This window comes from Eleutherodactylus coqui, chromosome 3 (assembly GCF_035609145.1).
Source record: "Eleutherodactylus coqui strain aEleCoq1 chromosome 3, aEleCoq1.hap1, whole genome shotgun sequence".
In the NCBI taxonomy this organism is placed as follows: Eukaryota; Metazoa; Chordata; class Amphibia; order Anura; family Eleutherodactylidae; genus Eleutherodactylus; species Eleutherodactylus coqui.
Window position 1 is genome coordinate 114,786,886 of NC_089839.1, and position 23,365 is coordinate 114,810,250.

The 23,365-nt window shown below is 41.7% G+C and overlaps 1 protein-coding gene across 1 annotated transcript in view; it reads right to left on the reverse strand.

The window, feature by feature from the left end:
* Nucleotides 1–15,084: 15,084 nt before the first annotated feature.
* Nucleotides 15,085–23,365, reverse strand: part of SLC22A2 (solute carrier family 22 member 2) — a 43,857-nt gene continuing 35,576 nt past the window's right edge. Inside the window, exons 9-11 of the mRNA XM_066594556.1 lie at nt 22,680–22,792; nt 19,457–19,556; nt 15,085–15,192 (exon numbers count right to left, since the gene is read on the reverse strand). Coding sequence (XP_066450653.1) covers nt 15,135–15,192; nt 19,457–19,556; nt 22,680–22,792 — 271 coding nt within the window. The 3' untranslated portion in view covers nt 15,085–15,134. The remainder of the gene's footprint in view (nt 15,193–19,456; nt 19,557–22,679; nt 22,793–23,365) is intronic.

Here is a 23,365-nt window from a genome sequence, read left to right on the forward strand (position 1 = left end):
CTATCTCTCTGTTTTATGGTGGATCTGCACATTGGAGCACTGTCGCTATTTATTGCTTTTTAGAAAGAATAAGCTTTCTCCTAGCAACCCTTCCAAGATAAGCCATACTTGTTTAGTAATTTTCTGATTGCACTGCCATGAACTTGAACATTTAACATGTTAACTGAGTCAGAGCCTTTAGAGTCAGAGATATAGCTCTTCAGTTGTTTTGCAATTTCCTGAGCTTTTCCCTTCATAATCTTGGGGTAAATTTGCTCTTATGTCTACATCTGTAAAGATTGTCAACTATCTTGAATGTTTTCCACCTGTGAATAATCTTTCGCACTGTAGAATTATGGACTCCACATTGTTTGAAAATGCCCTTATAACCCTTCCAAGAATGATGGATAGCAACAATTGTTTCTCTAAAATTTTTGCTAAAGTCTTTCCTCCTTGGCATTGTGTTGACACATACCTGAATGCTCCAGTCCAGCAAACTGCCAAAACTACTTTTAAAGAGGTGGTCACACTTGCTGATTATCAGTTAAGGCACTTTTACACACAAAGATTATTGCTGAAAAGATGGCTTTTGAGCGATCATTTTGCTTAAACTACTAATTGGTACTAATACATATTAGTACCAATTAGTAGCGTGTGAGCCGCCAGGAGCTATATTCAAAGAACAGCAGTTGGTCTGTTCTCTGAATACATTCCCTTTGTTCAGTCGCGGGGTTGACAGCTATGACAATGTAATCAGCGCTCCCCGGGCAGAACACAGCGTGCGGTCCTTCGTATGAGCTCTTCTGCCGAACGACGGATTTCATGCTGAACTGAAGATCATCATTTAGCAAAAAAGTGAAAGATGGATACGTTTACACACAATGATTATCGCTCAAAGGAATAAAGTTTCGAGTTTCATACTGCATCTATCTATGCTGCCGCTGACTTCATTTTTGGATTATTGCTCAAAACATGGCTTTTGAGCGAATTTTGCGTGATAATCATTGTGTGTAAAAGGGCCTTTAATCAAGCACAGTTGATTAGCAGCATCTGGCTGCTACCAACCGCCTTAATTTCTATGGAAGCAGTAAGGGTGTACTTAATTTTTCACTCTGTTTCTGCATTTTGGCCTAATTTTTGTTAAATAATGACACTGTGTAATTTGTCATATGTTGTTGTTCATCTGAGCTTGTATTAACCTAATTTTAAGACCTTCTAAGAATGAGATTTTTATTAATTATGTCATGATACATAAAACCGTGGAATTCAAAGAGGGTATATAGTTTTTTCTCATGACTGTGCACTGCTCAAAAATATTAAGGGAACATTTGAATCACACACCAGATTTTGATGAATAAAATATTCAAGTTTACTCTTTCACATCTGTCACATGTGCTCAATTTGAACCTGCTCTCCGCTGTGATGAAAACAAGGCACCAATGTCGGACCTGCTAAATTTTGCATTCTCTTGCGAAATCCAATCAAGCTGCACAATGTTAGACTAGAGCAAAGGTCCCACCACAGGACATTAGACCCTCATGGTGTCTGCTTGTGACAATTTGGTCAGAAAAATGCAGACCAGTAGCCCACTGGAGGTCATTTTGTAGGCCTCTGGCAGTGCTCTTTCTGCTTTTTCTGTCTTTCTGTTCCTCCTCGCAAAAAGGAGTAGATACCAGTCCTGATTATGTGTTAATGCTCTTCTATGGCCTTACCTAGCTCTTCTCATATAATGTCCCACGTCCTGATATCTGCTCTGTGCTCTTGAGACTGTGCTGTTAGCATACCTTCTTGTGATGGCACGTATGGATGTACTATCCTGGAGGACCAGGACTACCTGCGTAGCCTGATTGGGCTGCAGGTACTGCATCATGCCACCAGTAGTGATAAGGACACAAGTATTACTATAGAAGAATCAGGAAGGATAAGCAGAGAGTAACTGTGGCAATCACCTTCAAAACTATTTCTATATGGGGTTGCCTTGCTGTTGCCTTTCCAGTGCACCTGTCGTCACTTTCATTTGATCTAAAGTAGGTGAGATTGATTCACAATCATGTATGCTGCCACTTGGGGTTGTACTGTGATACTTAAGTGTTCCTTTAATTTTCTGAGAAGTGTATTATTAGTCTGTGTTACTAATATTTTCTAGTAATTTTTTCATTTTAATTCTTTCTCATCTTGAGCTTAGGAGTCTAGGAGAGTCCTACTAAATGATTGACAATTATTTCTGTATGCAGTCAGTAAGTAGGACCACCCACTGGACTTTGATGACCAGAATGACTAAGGACACACTGTATATGAATATGTTCAGCTCCTCCTGCTTTGTACATTGCTGCCCATAGATCAGACTGCATTTTCAATGTTACAGGTTCCTTTTTATAAACATAATTCAATATATATCTAAAAAAAAATAAAATACCACTATTGACTAAATCATCCATACGAAATATTCAATCCCTATTGAAACTTAGGTGAGGTGTGGAGTTTGTAGCCCATGTAGCATAAAAATAGGTGAGTTTACAGCACACTAATGTCCATAAAATCAGTCAATTATTTAAAACACTATAAGTAATCCATGAAAAGAACACATAATTACATATTATTCATGAAACATGCTGCTAATAAGGACATACATGCCAAGCTAGTGCATGGCGATTGGCAGAGCGCAACAAGTGCGCAATGTCCACACGTGTACCTACCACCATGGCTGGCACACAGCATATTACTGCTATATTTAAGCCCGGACTAAGCCTAGTTAGGACAGAGACAATTGGCTGTAATGTGTAAAGAATATCTTTCACTGCAGATATTAATGATTATAAAACTATAACTTTGGTTTTTTCCTTTTTAAATTCAGTACTTGCTCTATTTAATCACACCTTGCACCCACATTCTAACAGTTATCTTCTGGACTCTGACTCATTCACCTGCAGTTCATTCCACTTATTAGCCCTCTGCAGACTGCGTACCCTTCATATTCACTTTGTCATGGCTTATTTGTCAAATGTACTCTAAAAGAAGAGCAGCAAAGGCAGCCGGCAACAGAGACGAAGTTCGGCAACTAAATGCCAATTTTCAGGAACCGGCAAGGAAAGACACGAAAATGGACTGGAATGAGCGTTGCAAACAATTTGAAGCTGAAGCCATGAAAGGCTATATTCAAGGTCTATTCTCACAGGCCAAGATGGCCCAAAAACCTTTTACGGCACGCAGTGGCACAATCAAAGGCAAAAACTGGAAGGCACTGAGTGACCACCATAGTATCAAGGATAGGTGGAGGGAATACTCAGAGGAACTAAATGCCTGCAACCACATACCTGGACCATTGCGTGAGATGGAGCCTATGGACTTGGAGCTCTCCATTATGGAGTCAGAAGTGGTTATGGCAATGAAACAACTAGCCAAAAATAAAGCACCAGCCATAGATTATATACTGGCAGAGCTATTGCTGCCAATGCCAGTGAAAACCATCACAGCGCTGTGCCAGGCAGTATGGGTATTCACACAATGGCCACAAGACTGGAAAAGATCTGTGTTCATCCCTTTACCTAAGAAAGGCGACTCCCAGAATTGCTCGAACTACCAAACAATAGCCCTCATTCCACATGCAAGCAAGGTCCTTCTTAAAATTATACAGGAAAGACTGAGATCAATAGTCGAAGTGGCACTCCATGATAAACGGGCAGGATTCTGGCAAGAACGCAGCACCTGTGACCATATTGCAAACCTGCGATGGACCATGGAAAAAGCTTGAAAATAGTAAAAGAATATCTACATGTGCATCATGAACTACATCAAGGCCTTTGATTGTATTGACCATGACAAGCTGTGGCAGGCTCTACAAGAGCTGGGCGTATCAGCACATCTAGTCAAGCTGATAAAATCCTTTATACCAATCAAGAAGCCACTGTGAGAACACAGTATGGGGATACAGATTGGTTTGGGAACGGCAAAGGTGTCCAACAGAATTGCATCCTCTCACCCTTCTTGTTTAAAGAGGTTGTCTCGCGGCAAACCTCAAAATTTTACCTTACCCCATTCCCCCTGTCACCCCCCTGGCATAAAATAGCAAATTAAAGCGGTTTTTAAACCGCTTGCTACTCACCGATCCGATGAAATAAGGACTTTAAAAACTCTTCTCCCAAAGATGGCCGCCGGTCCTTTCCCAGGGATGCACTGCGTTTTTCTCCCATGGTGCACTGCGGGTCTTCTCCCATAGTGCACCATGGGCTCTGTGCGTTCCATTGCCGATTCCAGCCTCCTGATTGGCTGGAATCGACACATGTGACAGGGCGGAGCTACGATGATGACGCGGTGACCAGCTCTCCGGCACGAGCGGCCCCATTCACCAGGCAGAAGACCACACAGCGCAAGCGCGTCTAAAAAAGCAAGAAGACATCAGAATTAGACGGATCCATGGCGACGGGGACGCTAGCAACGGAGCAGGTAAGTGAATAACTTCTGTATGGCTCATATTTAATGCACGATGTATATTACAAAGTGCATTAATATGGCCATACAGAAGTGTATAACCCCACTTGCTTTCGCGAGACAACCCCTTTAACCTATATGCGGAAATGATCATGCGGAAAATAGACCTAGATGAAGTGGAAACCGGGGTGAAAATTGGTGGAAGATTTGTGCGGGTGACACAACTCTGCTTGCAGAAACAGAAGCAGGTCTGACACAGCTGATATGTAAGACTAAAACTGAAAGTAAAATGGGCCTCTACCTGAATTTAAAGAAGACAAAAATTATGACAACTGAGAATCTATGCCAGAAATAAAACGTAGAATAGCATTGGGGCAAAGCACAATGCTAAGCATGGACAAAATCTGGAAAAATAGGGATATCGGAATAGTAACTAAACGCAGGATAGTGCAAACCACTGTTTTCCCCACAGCCATTTATGGATGTGAAAGCTAGACTGTGAAAAAAGCTGATAGAAGGAGGATTGATGCGTTTGAGCTGTGGTGCTGGTGAAAGCTGCTGCGTATGCCCTGGACAGCAAGGCCGCCTGCAGATGGGCGGAAATTCCGCTGCAGGATTTCCCGTGGGATTTCCGCCACTGGAAGCCTGCATAGGATTGCGTTAACAAATGCAATCCTATGCAGACGGCCGCGGTTTGGCTGTGCGAAATCTCGCGCGGCAAACAAACCACGGTATGCTCTATTTCTGTGCGGGGCTCGCAGAGCCCCGCACAGAAGCGTCGCTCACCCGCCACCCGCTCCGGTCTGTGCATGCCCGGCAGCCGGCACATGAAAGAGCCGGGGGCGCGGGTGAGTATGCGCTGCTCTCTGCAGGCGCTCGGGTCGGGTCCTGCGGCGAGAATTCTCGCTGCCGGATCTGACCCGGCTGTCTGCAAGTGGCCCAAGAGTAACAAACAGAGAAGTCCTGAATCATATAAGACCCGATATATCACTAGAGGGGAAGATGGCCCGCCTCAGGCTCACATATTTTGGCCATGTAATGCTAGAAAAATCTATAATGCTTGGACAGATCAGTGGCAAAAGAAGACCTGTCTGCCAAAGAACACGATGGCGGATACTGTCAAAACTGATACTAGCATAAACATCAACCAACTGAAAGAAGCAGTGCAAAACCAAAAAACATGGAGGGAGCTCGCCTTCAGGGTCACTGAGGGTCGTAAACGGCTAACAACAACATTTTTTCTTTCTTTTCCGAATTTTACCTGTCTCAAGTCGCTTCGCCACATTGTTTGCCCTCTCTCTGGTCCTTGCTGCAATTGCATTCCAAGTTAATTAAAGCTACCATCATTTATGGTTGCCACCTGATTGTCACTGCTGGCATAACCCTAAGAGACCACCTTCTCATCTAGAGAACCACTCCCTTACAGTACAAATAAACCATCCCAGTGATGCCATGCAGGTGACTCCTCTACCAGATGACCAAGAATTTCTTCCGGATCAGCTCAATCAAGCGATTATGGATCATCAACAGTCTCTCCTGGATACCTTTCAGGATGTGTGTCAACTGTGCTGCCATGTGCTCTGCAGTGGTATACTTGAAAGCCTAAGCATTGCCCAGTGGACTTTTGCATTGGGGAGGGTATTTTGGAAGAAGGGCGTTCTCACTGTATTTCATGACCGTCTGCTGATTATGGGGTGCCTCCAGTGTCTATGTCAAGTCCGCCATAGTCTTCTGTGCCTCCAATATCCAGGCTTATGCATCCTCCAGTATTGGTGCCTCCAGTGCCATGTCCGGCACAGTCTGCTGTACTTCCACTGCGAGGTCTGTCACGATTTGTTATGTTTCCAGTGCTTGGTCCACCATTGTCTTCTATGCCTCCATTGCCAGGTCTGTCATGGTCTGCTGTGTCTCCAGTGCCAGGTCTCCCAAGCCTGCCAAGTCCCCTGTGCTACAGGGATTTATTGGAAGGGGCCCTAAGAGGGGAGGTACTGTTATGAATAGCACTATTTGCCGCCTCCTCTGGCCTGCTTCATGATGTTTGATCCAGGTGGTCATGGACAAACCTAGCTGTTTTGGCTGCACCTTGCTCTGCTCTGCGTAACCATACCATGCACCAACATTCTAACAGTTAACATCCTCCCAGTCTGGATTCTGCCTAATTCACAGACTTTCATTCCCGTTTACAGTTCCCTATATGTACCCTTCATGTTCCTTTTTATCGTGTTTTCTTTATCCAGCGTATTCTGTCTGTTCTGAGTTTTACCCAGCTCAATTCACTTTGCCTTGCTCGTCTTGTATTGCCTTGCTTTTTCTTCTGGTCCTTGCCTTCTTTGTATCCTGAGTTAATTAAAGTTACTATCATCTACTGCTAACTCCTGCCTATCACTGCTGGCTTTACCCTAATGGGCCACTTTCTCGTTTAGAGAAAGCCCCCATTACAATATGCCATAAATGCCTGATAGATGTAGCTCCAAACTCTAAGACGTTCACATTTTTTGAGAACTGAGATCCCCTGATGTATCCATCCCACCTGATTAGGTGACCTCAGGCCTCCACATCCAGGATCCTATTGAATGCAAAAGTGGATGGAATTATGGAAACAGCTGAGCTCGCTGTGCCACGCTGTTTCTGTAACTCCCATAAGAGTGAATAGGAATCATAAAAACTATGCAGTTCATTGTGCTACGTGGTTTCCTTACAGAAATAGCATAGCAAGCTTGGCTGTTTCCATTCTTCTGACCACCTGTGCATTTAATCACAGCCTGGATGCAGTGGCCAGAGGTTACCTCACCAGGTGAGACATGGCTGGTGGACTTCCTTTCATAAAAGTTGGAGCCTATCAGACATTTATGGTATATACAATTGACATGCCATCAATGTCTAAAATGAGAATACCTCTTTATATACATACTTGTTACTGTTTTAATCCATTGTAAAGCTTGTACTATTCATGAATTATTTACTAGAACCTAGGCAACTCAAAGTAAAAAACAAAGCTTAAAGTTTTTCGGCTATATGTCTAAGATCATTTCTATTAATTAATTAATAATTCATTAATTAATTAGTTATCCAAATTTAAGCTCAGTGACTTAAAGTACCTGTTGCATCTGAACTGAACACCAAAACACCTTGTCCAGATCAGATGCAATTCTTGCCCACAAGACGGATATACACACAAGAAAGTAATTCCAGGAACAAAAATGATATATAACGTAACTGAAGAGGGGGAAATCTCTCTCCAACACGATAATATGGGAAGAACCTGCCTGAAAGCCGCTGCACCACAGCAGTACTATTTAAAAATAGTACAGTATATGCTGGACTATGTTTTTTTCTGTATGAAATGTTAATGGCTGATGTTATGCAATGAATGCAACATGTTGTGGACCAACCTTCTTCAAATATGCTATATATATAGGCCAGTGCATTGTGTCATGTTGCTTAGCCCGCAAATCCTCAAAAGTCTAAATGCTTTAAATAAAAACACTGCAATGGCAAGAAGAAAAAAGTTGTCCATTGTAACCTTTTATTTCTGTTTGCTTATTAATCACATTAATACAATAAAAATAGTATTCTCAACTTCAGTTTCAGCTGTGATAGCTTTATGCTTGAAATACTTCCTTAAGATTATTGTTTATACAAAATATACAAGTAAATTAGCAGTTGAAGGTGATATCTAGAAACAGTTATTTTATGGTGGTTTTTACACCTGCGACCAGGTTTCCACTTTCCTGCTCCATTCTTAGAGCCGGAAAGGGGAATCCACATGGCCGAACAGCTCAGTCTCAGAACCGAACCGAACGGTACCAGATGGATCCAATTAACTATTATGAGGCCCGTTCAAATTAACGCTCAGCTGCCCGGCATTTGAAGGCTGCATGCAGTGCTTTTGCTTCCGGCGTTTTGAGCCGGATCTGCAATCGAATCTCTGACCGGATGTTCCACCACAGATGGGAGACTGGCCTTATAGTGTTTTCCAAAGCACGAAACAGGTTACAAACAAAGGGAATATTCTAACTCTAAGATGTAGTAGCCTTTTCTAGAGCACACTGATGACTCCTTCCACCTATATTCCTGTAACATTGCATGCCAGTGTTTTTACAACTACCAAACTTTCTTATAACAGAGCCTTGATAATCTTGACACACATTTACAAAATGTGCGTGACAAATGGATTTCTGCTATATCAGTATCTTAAGGCTTAGTAACAGAAAATCTTATATATACTGTATTTAGTGTTTCATATACTTCAAATTAAGCACAAATTAACACCATCCAAAGCTTAATGAAAAAATAGCTAACTCAGAACAGTCAATAGTGGTGAAAGAATAATATTTGTGGTTGTAATTTTTGTAATTTAAAAAAGTACTTTGATCTAGTTGTTGTATGTGCAATAAAGTGTACCTATAGTTTGAACAAAACCTCTACAAGTGTTATAATCCATAGAGTAAAAAAGTCTATATTTCCCTGTCGGTTTTTTTAAGCTAAAACTTTAAATATACAGGAAAAGTGGAATAAAGAATATAGTCTATGGGCTTTAAAGGAAAGTTTCATACAGCGTTTTTGATTGGAAACCGAACAGACCCCATTAATCAATAGGCTACATTTGTCGCTGTTCGGTTCCATCATAAGATGGACCTGTTCGACTACGAGATTCCCCTTTCCTGCTCTACGAACGGAGCAGGAAAATGGAATTCCCAATGCAGATCTGAAAGACGCCAAAGTTATTCTAATAGTTATTCCAAGACATCAAAAGTATCTAGCATAAACATATCCAGAAACTTCTAAACAAAGAATACACTACAACACGACACCTTTAAAATAAATGACCTGGCTGTTAACCATTCTTTCCCATGTGTTTCAATGTATTTTTAGGTGTCAACAAAAACATTAACAAAGTTGCTAAAATATGAGAAATGACTTAATGCCACACTAACCTCCTTACCTCCCAGAGTGAGCTGTAATCCAGATATCTACTTGTTGCATGGAACAAAAGTAGTTGCTCTTGTATAAACCCAGATAACTTATATCAATTCTGCTCTCTTAATACTTAACACCACCAGTCCACCACCAAAAAATGTTATGATTAAATGTTACAACGGTTACAAAGTGAATTTCAGGCTTTAACACAGATGTGCAGAGCAGCACAAACAGTAACCCCTCCAACTTTCTGCATCGTACAAACTAATTGAGCTGCTGCTAGAACAGGCAGGTTTGTTTCTGAAAGGCTGCTGAATGGACCCTCTAAATAACAACCACCTCCCATTTTCTGGCCACATACAAGCTCTGTTGATCAATGCTAACTACAAACTGTAATGTAAACTGTGTTACACTTTGTCTCGTAGTGACATTCTGGATATATAAATTCTGTGGATGAGGAAATAAATAATTTCATTGATGACTTCTATTTAGACTTCTAGACTTCTATTCTCAAACAGAATAAGGCATTTAACCTTTCAGAGGAAGTCTGCCACCAGATTTTGGGCAACCAACTGAATACGCAGGTAGATGCCCAATGATATGAAGAGTATAATGGTACTTTTTTTTATTTTCCAGTGTGACTCCACTCTCTAGATATAGCCTGTTTTCTGGACTGCGTGCTATATGCAAATAAGGGTAGCACCGTTTGATGGGTGTTCTGTGAACCGGCTGTATCCCTGCCCATCGCAGATGAAACCTCACTAGAGATGAGCGAACCTACTCGGTCACGCCCCTTTTTTGCCCGAGTGCCGCGATTTTCGAGTACTTCCGTACTCGGGTGAAAAGATTCGGGGGGCGCCGTGGGTGAGTGGGGGGTTGCAGCGGGGAGTGGGGGGGGAGGGAGAGAGAGAGGGCTCCCCGCTGTTCCCCGCTGCTACCCCCTGCTCTGCCACGCCTCCCCCCCGCCCCCCAGCGCCCCCGAATCTTTTCACCCAAGTACGAAAGTACTCGAAAATCGCGGTGCTCGATCGAGTAATTACTCAAAACGAGTATATTCGCTCATCTCTAAACCTCACCCATTCAGTACTTTATTATGTCTCCATATCCACCCACTAGAGAAGAAAGTGCATTGTGTGACGTCAGTCTGGCCAGGAAAGAGTTACAGCACATGTGTCTGCTTGCTTAACATGTTACAAGCAGAGTGATGCTGGAGCACCTGACATTTCCAGCAGGCAGAGCTGGAGATGTCTCAAAGTACTGAATGGATGGGTTTCATCTTCGATTGCTTTTTGCATGGCAAGTTGTATTTTTCAATGCTATCATTTAATATACCACATAATTTACTGGCGAACTTTAAAAAATTTCTAAGTGGAGTAAAATGGGAAAAAAATTGTCATGAGACAGGGCCGCAATATACTGATCGCGAAGTGGAAATGGAAGCAGTACTAAGTCAGTCCAAGGCATGTTATGACACTTGAGGTTGTATGTTTGTTATCGCCTTGGGTTCTCCCTTCTTTGATAAAGGGTCATTGGAGTGCTATGTTTAAATTCCCCTAGATGGTTTGTGTTTTTCTGGGCTGGCTAAACTTCTTGAGAGTGGGGTTATATATTTCAATTTCTAGTTACTGATTATTCATCTATTTTGGGTGAAGTTGGTCTAGTCCTTTTTCCTAAGTGCTGCTGTTTGGATTAAGCTAAGTATTTGGTGTATTGATTTATATCTTAGTGTTGTTCCTGCCATTGCTAATGCTGCCATTAGTTGTTACCACCTGCCTATTAACATTTTCTGTCTTTACCAAGGGTCAGTATAGGTCAGCCTAGGTTCAGGACATGGGGTCATCCTTGTCAGGACATTCTCCCCACTTTAGGCTGGGGTATTTTCCCCCTTTTGGCTGGTAGTGCTAGATTTCCCTATCTTTTCCCGTTTGTGTGGAGTGGTCATTTTTGTGTTTTAGGGCTTAGTCAGACGGGCGTTTTTTCACGCGATTTGCGCATGTGCATACGTCCGGCGATTTTTTAAAACCATTGCTTTGCAATGGTATCGGACACATGAGCGCTTTTTATGCGCTCGTCCGATAAATTATAGAACAGAAATCGCAGATCGCACCTATCTGCGATCTGCGATTCCTGTTCTCTTCTCTATATGCGCTCAATGGGGCCGGCGGCAGCAGCGCCGACCCCATTGAGAACATAAAGAAGACAAATCATTCTTCTCTGCTACAGCTGTAACAGCTGTGGCAGAGAAGAACGATGTTTGCCCATTGAATTCAATGGAGCCGGCAATACAGCCGGCTCCATTGAAAGCAATGGGCTGCCGGAGAGCGCAGGATGAATTGTCGGGAGGGGCTTAAATATATAAGCCCTTCCCTGCAATTCATCCAGAAAAGTGTAAAAATAAAAAAAAATGTATACTCACCTTTCCGCTGCAGCCGGAGTTCAGCGGCGGCCGCCGGCAGTTCTCCTGAACTGCTTCTCTATAGTATTCAGCAGCCGGGGCTTTAAAATCCCGCCTGCTGAATGAGCTGCCTCTAATTGGTCACAGCCTGACCAATCAGAGGCAGCTCTCACTCACACACCCATTCATGAATTCATGAATGGGTGAGTGACTGCTGCCTCTCATTGGCTCAGCGCAGGGACCAATCTGATTGGTGGGACGAACAGAATTTGATTGCTTTGAAGGTTTCAATCTCATACACTATTGTCTTTATAATATTTTAGGTTGATACAGATGGACTTCGAGCCCTAGGTTTTAATATATACCTAATAAAAATTACGTTAACTGCCTATACTGTGAAAAGTTTAGTTTCTTCTATATGTCAGTGTACTGCCACTGTGATAGCGTAGTTTTGTATTTCAGTTTAACTTTGGCTATGTCTGTAAGTGGCATGTTCTGCAGAGTAAATTCCTTACACTATGTTAATGAGGTTTATTACCTGAGACAAAGACAGAAAGTCAACAAAAGACAAGGTACACAAGATTTTCTTTAGAACAATGGAGCCAACAGAGATTAGTCAAGAGTAGAAATGAGCGAGTACGCTCAGATAAGGCAGTTACTTGAGAGCATCCCTCTTCTCGAGTAACTGCATTCTTGTCTGAGCAGGCTACCCTCCGCCGCCCCCCGAGCCTGCTCGGACAAGAATGCAGTTACTCGAGAAGAGCGATGCTCGCTCGAGTAACTGCCTTATCCGAGTGTGCTAGCTCATCTCTAGTCAAGAGAAACTTATCATTCTTTACACTTCAAAGGAGAACCAGTTTGGATCAAATAAAGGATAGAGCTGTTTGGCTTTGTAACACCCCTTTCGGTTTCAACCTGAAATCTACCTTTTTGGCTATAAAAGCTGTATCTTACTACAATAAATCAGAGAATATACTAGTAACACATCAGATTGTGTTGCTTAGAGCATTTTCTCCGAGTTTGTACCAACCACCTAATATGGCACCCACAATTTGCACTAACAGTTTCTATAATGAGAAGAATCTACCTCTAGCACCAGGTTCCGAAGTAAAATTACCTGAAAGCGACTGCTCTGAGAGACTTTGTCTCTCCATACGGTAAGGATTGGTGGTTCCATTTCCCGCCTCTTTAGTGGAATCAGGAGCCTTGCCGCCTTTCTTAGAAATTTTGGGAAATTTTTGATAAGCAAATCTTATTTTTCACTAAATATTTAATAAAGTGCCTTTATGAATTCCATGCCTCCAGTATCTATCAGAAGACATTAACCCTTTAAGGACCAACATTAGTGAAGTTACAGCTCTTGGTCCTGGGGATTTAATTCTGGCCTATAGCGAAAATACAGTGCCGGATTAAAGCTCCTTCTCCGGCTGTTGGTCACAACTGAGGATCCTGAGGAGAAGGTAGGAGCTTTTTTAACTACTTTTGCCTTCTTTCTTGCAAGTTCCATAGTACTCAATAAGTGCTATGTAGTGAAGTATTACTTCCACTATTCGACCCGGTGATCACATGACCGCCGAGTGCTCACTAACACAGCAGAGCTGCAGGGTCCTAGCAGACCCTGATTAGCTCTGCTAGTGACTACACCAGGGGGCAGTAAAACCACCACATGGGTATAATCACAAAAAAGTGTTAGTTCTTTAGAACCAAATACCCTGGTACTTAAGGGGTTAAAATCAACTTTGCTAAACAATCTGGGGTACAAATTGAGCATCAATATGTTTTACTATTTATTTAGTTAATTATTTTTATTATTTATTCACAATTTTACATTTTTATGGTGTGTTTCTAAACTTCTGGTGAGTACTGTATTCAGCTTTCATATATAAAGAAATGTTAAAGCTCAAGAGAGATAGAAAAAGTAAAATTAAGAAAATGTCCAGTTCCTCTAAAGCTTTGTCTCATGTATGAGTCCAGCATGTATTGATTTCATATCTTTTACCATACCGCTATCTGGTGTTATGTGCACTAAAAAGTAAACGCAGTCAATAAGTGTTATATTATAGCATTAGACTGATCAACAGAAGCTAAAGTTCAAAGATATTTAATATTTTGTAGATACAGTAATAGTTACAATGTTCTAGTTCATATCCTTGTAAAGTACTTATACCACGCTCCCCTTAAAAAATTTACATTTAAAGTGTATGAGCATACACTGGGCTACAACAAACACAGTGCAAGTACCCCTTAGAGCAGTGTTTCCTAACCTTTTCAGCCTTGGAGCATCCCCGGGAAAACATTTTTACCACAGGGAACCCCCTCACTAAAAAAGCGGGTGTACTCAAGGTGCGTCGCTAGGTGCATAGCTTATCACAACATATAATTTTACTTCCATTATTCCAATAGCCCCCTATAGTAATTGAGCCTTTTCTCACTAATCCTGTAGTAACAGTGCCCCCTTTCAGTAGCCCCATAAGTAATAGGGACCCTCTCAGTGGCCCCATTAGTGATATCGCACCCCTTAGTGGCCCCTGTAGTAATAGCATGTCACAGTTGCCTCAAGACCTCCGATGTCCCCATAATTCCTGCCACACACACCCACATCTTTTTTATATGCTCACATAATGCCTGCCATAGATGCCCTTAAAGGGTCCCAACCTCAAATTCACCCATAGTGCCAGTCTGATATGCCCCCCCATAGGGTTTGTGGCCTCAGATACCCTACAGTACCCGTCACAGATGCTCCCAACACATGTTGACCCCTTCTGTGCTGCAGCCGAGCAGCATCTCTACAAATCTGCTGATCTATTCCAACTCACTCATTACAGACGCTCTGGACGCCGCGCTGAAGCAATCCACTAACTCCTCCCTCTGATCCTGTGCTACTGCTAATAGGTATATGTACAAAGCATAAACAGATTCTGGGGGATGAGTCAGATGATTGGGTCAACGTGGCATCCAGAATGTCTGTAATGAGTGAGTTGGAACAGGTCAGCAGGCTTATAGGGATGCTGTCGGGCATAAGGTTTAACATGGCTGCCTAATGTTTTTTTACCGGCTTTGAATATAGTCAATAAAAAACAATTACCGCCATCGCCAAAATTACCAGCTGTGCCAGCTGCGGCACCTCAAATGGGTTTCCATGGCGCACCAAGATGCTGCGACACTCTGGTCGGGAATCACTACATTAGAGATAAGGTATGTAACCTCCACGATAGAAATAACTCAGGTTGAGAACTTAAAAGGTTCTAAGTAACATTATATGTGAACTTCACTTGATGATCTATCAAAGAATAGTAAAATGTTTCCCTTTTCTGCTTAAAGAAAAGATTTTAAAAAATTAACACGATTTAAGACTGCTTTATTTTCTTTATTGCTTTTAACTTCTAATAGAAAAGTCCATCTTCACCATCTATCATTCTCTAGACTTTACTTCCAGATACGTAATCTTTATTTTGTTTGACTCGTGTTTTCTGAAATTCAAAGGAAAAAAAACATTAGCATCTATGTGAATTGAACTATTTCAATTAATGGACTATCTGGTTTGGGGCTAATAATGCTCAAGGGGGTTTCTCTGGAATTTTGTATTTAAAGTGGCTTGCCATGCTGAAAAATAATAAAAGAACATCTACTTACCTGTACCAGCCCCCGCAACTCCAGCACCAGGTGTGTTTACATCCTCCAGTCAGTCTGTATATGAGACGTCACAGACCTCACCTTTCATGGGGAAGTTGAGTCTGCTGTTGTGGATCTCAAAGCTATTGACTTTTTTTTATCTTCACAATTCTGTGTTGTTTTGTCTTGTGGATATTTTAGATGATTCTTTACAGATTTGCTGTGGATATTATCCACAGTAAGGCCAAATGCCCACAGACGGAGTATCAGCCGCGGCCAGACACCTGCCATGAATTCTGCAGCAATGTCTATCCACAGACATGCTAGGTTAAAAGATTCTCCCCTGCCCATGAGTGGAAATCAACTGAGATTTTCCGCTCACGGGGGAGTATTGCAGCATGTTTTATTCTGTGCGGAAAATTACACGGACGGCTTCCATTGCAGTCAATGAAAGCCATCTGTCCCGCGATACTTCAGCAGTGAGCACTGCAGAAGTATCGCGTGAATCCGCATCATAGCCCAGCGCTTGACGCGCCGCTCGCCAGCCGAGATACTCACGGTGGAACCGGGCAGATGAGTGTAAGTTTCTGGGGGGTACCGGGTCTGATTCCACAGCGAGCTTTTGCATTCGGAATCAGGCCCGGCTGTGGGCATGAGGCCTTAATATGACCCACGAGGAACTATTGATAAATAGTACCGCTAACTGTAAGCATAAATAGCATGGCTAAATTTACACATTTTCGCTCTATAACCACTATAACTCCTTTTTTTTTCTTCCACAGCAGGAACAGCAGCACTCTGTGTAACAGCAGCGCTGATAGTACGGTGGAAGGAAGGGACTAAGCTGTTGGGGGAGGCGGGAAGGCAGCAACAGTTCTTGTTGGAGCTCACCTCCAATTAGTGGCATGTATGGTTGGCGATGCAGAGGAGAACTACTCTCTTCTGCACTGCTGCCTGTACATACCGCCGACACTATTGCAGGATTGTGCGTCCTCATCATACTGCTATAGAGTGAGTCATACACTCGATTTAGCATGCATGTGCCTGAAGTTCATGAGAATTGGCTGTCAGACAAACGAGCGTTTAACCAGCAGCTACAGTCAGGCACACGGTGGAGGAACGGGAAAAAGTGTATGTATACAAATTACAGATTTGAGCATCCTTTCCGCTGTTGAATCATTACGTTGGGTTACTTCAGCCAAGGTGGCAAACTCTCTTTTACAACAGAATATGACTATTATACGAAACTGAACAGAAAATATTGTGCTGTTTGTATATTAACCGATACATAAGGGTCATTTTAGACTAGCCGATTCTCATTTGAACAAGCAAGTGACGTTACCGCTGGCTCATTGGCTCTCGTGCAGCCTGTTTAGACAGCCAGACACATTGTTGGCTTGTTCAAAGTAGCATTGTTAAATAAAGCTGTTTAGAAATTAAATTCCACACTTTGCCATGTAAAACTTTTCTATAGTTTGTACTTTTTCTCACTTTTGGCTGTGAGCAGGCAGAATTGTATCCATTTAATGTTATGACTGTGTAGAGCAGGGGTCCCCAACTCCAGTCCTCAGGGACCGCCAACAGGTCATGTTTTCAGGATTTCCTCAGTGTTGCACAGGTGATATAATTATTGTCGGTGCCTCAGACATTGCCACAGATGTTTTTGCTATAGGATATCCTGAAAACATGACCTGTTGGGGGTCCCTGAGGACAGGAGTTGGGGAACACTGGTGTAGAGGAAACAGGAGATTAGATTCTCTGTATTAATAAAATGAATGTCCAATTCCAATATGTGCAACCCCTAAAAATGCTATGTACCAGACTGTTAAATCTATTCCAGCTATGAGTTGGCATAGATTCGCCTTTTCCCATTTTGTAAAAAGTGGCATACGAGGTGCAAAACTACCAAAAAGTCACACATTTTTGTATAAGTATGACTTGTGCAAAACTTTGTGACTTTTTAACTCCAGAAAATTGGCATATACTGTTCAATAAATTACCCCCCATGTGTCTCTGCTGAATATTTTGAGTGTTTTACTTCCCTTTCTGTTATTTATGGAAAAGTCTTGGATGATGATATGCGACACAGTTAACAGAATACGATAGGACTGAAAAGGAACAATGTTATGGAATTTTAGGAAACCATTTAGAAAGCAAATAAACTTTTACGGTACTGTTACACAATCCTGACTTACTAGCTAAGGCCTAGCACCACAACTATTGGCACTTTAGGAACAAACAGGATCTCACACTTGGTATAGAATAATTATAATACGACAACACACAATACCAATAAGACATCTAGAACAATAGATTGCACTTTATTGGTATGGTCCATTAACAGAATAATTCTCTGTATCTTGCGGTACCCAGATATACTGTAGTTCACATAGACGGTACTGATGTATAAGGGTTTTGGCCCGACTTCAATTGGAAGTCCAATACTTGCAAATCAAGCTTTTAGTAAATCTCTACTGTCTGTCTTTCATCCGCAGCAGGCCTGCTCGGCTCTTAACACATCCTATTTGTGTGCACACACAATCAGTTTTTATTGAGGCTTGTCTCACTTACAGTAGTTTTGTTGTGGTATTGACTGTGACTGGTTCTGGCTAATCCAGAATCAGGAGCGTTCCTTGACTACAAATCCTGAAACTCCGGATGGGTATCTCAATGTCCTACTGCAGCTGGAGACTCTGCATGGATGCTCTCCCTCTCGCAGATTATCACCCTTTGGATTTGCAAATCGCGATGGACAACACATGAGCACCCTGTCCATATGCTGTCTGATCTGTGGGACACCACACATTACATGTCCTATAATTGTGCAAGACTCGCACAATAATAGATCATGGAGCAATATTTCAACTCAGATCATCGGTCTGAGTGAAAAATTGCTCATGCACATAAGCCCATTCAAATGGGATTTTTTTCCCATGCGAGTTCTGTCCATATTGCAATCGGACGGAAGTCATGCTGAACATCGCCCACGTGCAAGAGCTGTTACATAAATATACATTTTCTTTCTGCGAACAGGCTCATCCTGATGTGGAGTTTGAGAAGAATGCTTTGTGCGATGACCAATAAATTATGTTCCCTCCGTTGCTCCCCTTACCCTTACCCAGCATGAATCTCTCAGTAGCATTAAGCCTTTCCAAACCACTGTCTGATGTCTTCCTACATTCTGATTAAAGCCTGTGCAGCTGCGATGTTGGAAGGTGTCCAGCAGGGTATTCTTACTATATATTGCCGTCCGCTTTGTTGTCGGGGCCTCTCCGGCATGTCACATACTGCAGTACTGGCTCTAGCCAGCAGGTGGCGCCATTATATAATGGTAGAAAGAGAAAGCCCCCTAGAACCCTGAATCCAAAATTGGATTGCAAAGGGTTAACCCCTCTCTTCTGTCTCTTCATATATTTACTGACTACATACCTTTTAGTGACCTGAGGAGGTTTTAAAATGTTTACATTGAACCAGAGGCAAGGAACATGGAACTATAGGCTTCCAGAAGGCGAGTTCCTAACTAGTTAACCATTTCCATTGAGCAGGTTTGTTCTCTCCATATCTGCCTTGGTTTCCTCCAGATGCTCAATTTTACTCCCACAAAGCAAACACATGTTGTAAAATGTTTATTCCCCAGTTTGTATTTGTGTGACATAAGGGAAATCAGACTATAAGGCCGGATTCACATGAGCATATGCTTATTTGCACCACGCTTTTATGCATTGGACATTGCATATTTGCGTGCGCAACAGCATTTTTTACTGTACTGTACACAGTGGTGTGTGCAAAAAATATGCACCAATGTTCTCAGCCATTGAAATGGCCAATTAGTTTACTGAGCTTAAGATGTGTTCCTTCCCTGCACAAGTGCGCAGGAAAATAGAGCATGCTGCATATATTTTTTGCGCGATCAAATTGTGCGCACCAAATACGTGCAACTGAGTGAGCCCATTGAAATCAATGGGTTCTATTTTCTGCACATTGTGCACGTAAATATGTGGTGCGCAAATGCATGCACAAGCGTGCATCCGGCCTATGACCTTCTGCCACAGGAAGGGATTTATATTATATATGTATTGTATGAGAATATTAACTCATTAATATAACACTTATTTAACTCACCTATGCAAATTCTCTGCATCCTCGATAGTTTCTGGGAGATCACATCCTTTAGTTTCAGGAAGCAACAACACAAGTATCCCGGAAATGACTCCTATAATAGCTATGTGGAAAAAAATAAAGGTGAACTAAAGAAAAGTCTGGTAGAAGACCCTTTAATCATTTCACCACCTTTGACCCTGCAGCCTTATTATGATGTAAACTTAAAACCTTCCAAAAGCCTGACAAGGAGTTTATATAGGAAAAATATCAACATATGAAGAAAAGGAAAGTGGATAGAGCAGTACCGACAAAGATCAACCCCTTAAGGACCCGGGTCTTGTAATCCTAAAGGATCAGACACTTTGGGGGGATTTTACCCATGTGGTGGTTTTACTTCGCTATTTTTTTTTCAGCTACCAAAATTATTTTTTCCTGCATTTGGTTTAATATTCCCAATCATTGATGACTTGTTATAAAGTCACTTTGAATTGAAAGAATGCTGACACCCAATAGCTGGCACTGTAGAGGTACTTTTCCATCTTACTTATGTGCATTTTTTTGCCCCATGACAAATAAGGCAATTTTTTTCTGTGTTTTTGGTTTTATTAGGGGTAAAAAGCTAAAAAAAGGATTTTTTAAAAATTTATAGTTGTTTATTTTTAAAATTAGTATATTTATGCTAATATAAAGTACGGGAATGGGTTCCTCATTTTGTTTCGAACGTTTTGATATATATTTTGTATAGTCTTGGATTACAGGGTACATAAGGCCATGATGGTGTTAGTTGGCGTTGGCTTTAGGTCATTTTCTTTTTTATGTATATACTAGCTTACCCGTCGCGTGTTGCTGCGAAGACAGACATACATACATTCATTCGTTTTTATATATCTAGATAACAACCAATCACAGGGCAGCTTTCAAGTTACCTTAGCGGTATAATAAACAACCAATCACAGCACAGCAGCTTTCATGTTACCTCAGCAGTATAATATATAGCAACCAATCACAGCACAACTTTCATGTTACCTCAGCGGTATAATATAAAGCAACCAATCACAGCACAGGTTTCATGTTGCCTCAGCAGTATAATATATAGCAACCAATCACAGCACAGCTTTCATGTTGCCTCAGCAGTATAAGAAATAGCAACCAATCACAGCACAGCTTTCATTTTACCTCAGCAGTATAAGAAATTGCAACCAATCACAGCACAGCTTTCATTTTACCTCAGCATTCTCAATATCCAGCAATTGTCTTGCGAAACGTTCGGCGGATGCATCATTTTGTAGTTGAACACGCATCCCGTTACTCGTAATGCCTTTTGCTTTTGTGCTTGAGATGGAAATCAAACGATCTTTGTCTGGGGGGCATAACTGTCAACGATGCTCGCACGCGCGCCACCTATCGTAGGATAGATGTGCTATGCCAGTAATCTTCCCAGGAGTGTACTCAACAACTTCCCAAAGTTTCATGGCGATTAGCTGAATGGTGTAGTAGCGCAAAAAGGACAGACAGACCGACAGACATTCCTTTTTATATGTATAGATGACATCAGGAAGTGAAAGAAATAGATTCTGTACGCAAAATTTGGACGCTAATTCTTTTGCACTTAGAATTGAATAATCGAGTTGGGACCCATTAACTTTTTCTATTTTTGACATAATCAATGCTCGTGCCAAATTTCAAGTTTCTATGACATTGGGAAGTGAGAAAATTAGATTCCGTACGTAAAATTTGGATGCTAATTCTTTGGAGCTTAGAATTGAATAATCGAGTTGGGACCTATTAACTTTTCCTATTTATGACATAATCAATGCTCGTGCCAAATTTCAAGTTTCTATGACATTGGGAAGTGAGAAAATTAAATTCCGTATGTAAAATTTGGACGCTACTTCTTTGGCACTTAGAATTGAATAATGGAGTTGGGACCTATTAACTTTTCCTATTTATGACATAATCAATGCTAGTACCAAATTTCAAGTTTCTATGACATTGGGAAGTGAGAAAATTAGATTCCGTACGTAAAATTTGGACGCTAATTCTTTTGCGCTTAGAATTGAGTAATCGAGTTGGGACCTATTAGCTTTTCCTATTTATGACATAATCAATGCTCGTGCCAAATTTCAAGTTTCTATGACATTGGGAAGTGAGAAAATTAGATTCCGTATGTAAAATTTGGACGTTAATTCTTTTGCGCTTAGAATTGAGTTATCGAGTTGGGACCTATTAGCTTTTCCTACTTATGACATAATCAATGCCTGTGCCAAATTTCATGTTTCTACGACATCGGGAAGTGAGAGAATTAGTGGCAATGATGGAAATCAAACGATCTGTGTCGGGGGCGTAAATGTCGACGACGCTCGCACACGCGCCATTTATCATAGGATAGTTGTACTATGCCTATAATCTTCCCAGGAGTGTACTCAACAACTTGCCAAAGTTTCATGGCGATCGGATGAATGGTGTAGTAGCGCATAAAGGACAAACAGACAGACATACATTCAATTTTATATGTATAGATTTTTATTTTGTTCTGTTTTTTTAAACTTATTTTTGTAACTATTTTTTTTACCATTTATTCACATGGTCCTTTTTTTATACTTTTCCACTGTAGGTGGGGTGTCCATAGGAGCCACATCCTTGGGGACCCAGTTACAGGGGGAAGCATTCCCTTGCAGTGACAATAGTCACTGACAGAGCTGATCAGGGTCTGCGAGAACCCTGCATCTCTGTTGTGACAGAGAGCACTTGGAAGTCACGTGATCGCTGGGTCGCATAGTGGAACATAGCATTATGTACTACGGGTCGCATAGTGGAACATAGTGCTATGTACTATGTACTAAGAAGTGAAAGCGGAAGTCTTTGTTCCACTATGCGACCCAGCGATCATGTGACTTCCAAGTGCTCTCTGTCTTGGGAAAGGAAAAGGCAGAAGTGGTCCTCATCTGTGTCTGACAGCCGAGAACCGACCTGCTCCTGCTTGACTGCAGGAGCAGATGCTTACATCCTGCCCCATACTTCTACTATCGTCCGGGATTAAAGCCCAGCACCAAGAGCCGTATATTTACCTTGCGTGATCCTTAAGGGGTTAAACTGTAGTCTGTAGATTTGGTCAAGCAGTGTGGCTGTCTGTACTGGTAATCATCAAGGATGGTCACAAACAGGAGATATTTTTACATTTTAACAGTAAAATACTGAAAATGTTTTAGAAAATATCATAATTGCTTTAATGTGGCTTTCTTACCAAATACTATAAGCGGTAGTTCTTGCCAAATATTTGCTAGTCGGTAAACAATGAATGGTGTTATGGTTCCACCAAGATCGCACATAGATGAGCAGACCATTACGCCAAGGTTCCTGAAAATGTATCACATAGATAAATAAGGGTGGTCTCACATCTGCATCAGGTTTCTGGTTTCCTGTTCCGTTTTGAGAGCAGGAAAGGGGAATTCACTGGCTGAACGGTTCTGTGTGTGGACGGAACTGAACAGCGCTGAATGGACCACATTGACTATAATGGTGTCTGTTTGGTTTCTGCTCAGCTGTCCGGCATTTTACTAGAAGAAAAAGTCCTGCATGCTGCGCTTTTCCTTTCTGTATTTTGTGCCGAATCAGTGAGAGGTCCTCCGACCGGAGGTTCTATCGTAGATGTGAATCTGGCCTGAGACAGCAATGAGGCAGTGGTTGTAGAAAGAAGAAAAAATCAAATGAGGATTTGGCAGACGATACTGTAGCAAGCAAAGTGTAGTAAGTTATATTTCCTTTCCACAGCCATTTAGTTATTCTTACAACAAATTATGGAACACTTGTATGAATGCCAAGTCATTTGCTTTACCTTTCAAAATTACAGAAAGTAATGGTATGAGTCTCCAAGCTCATAAGATGGTTCAGGTACTGAATGGCTTTGTAAAGAAGTTGACACAATCCTAA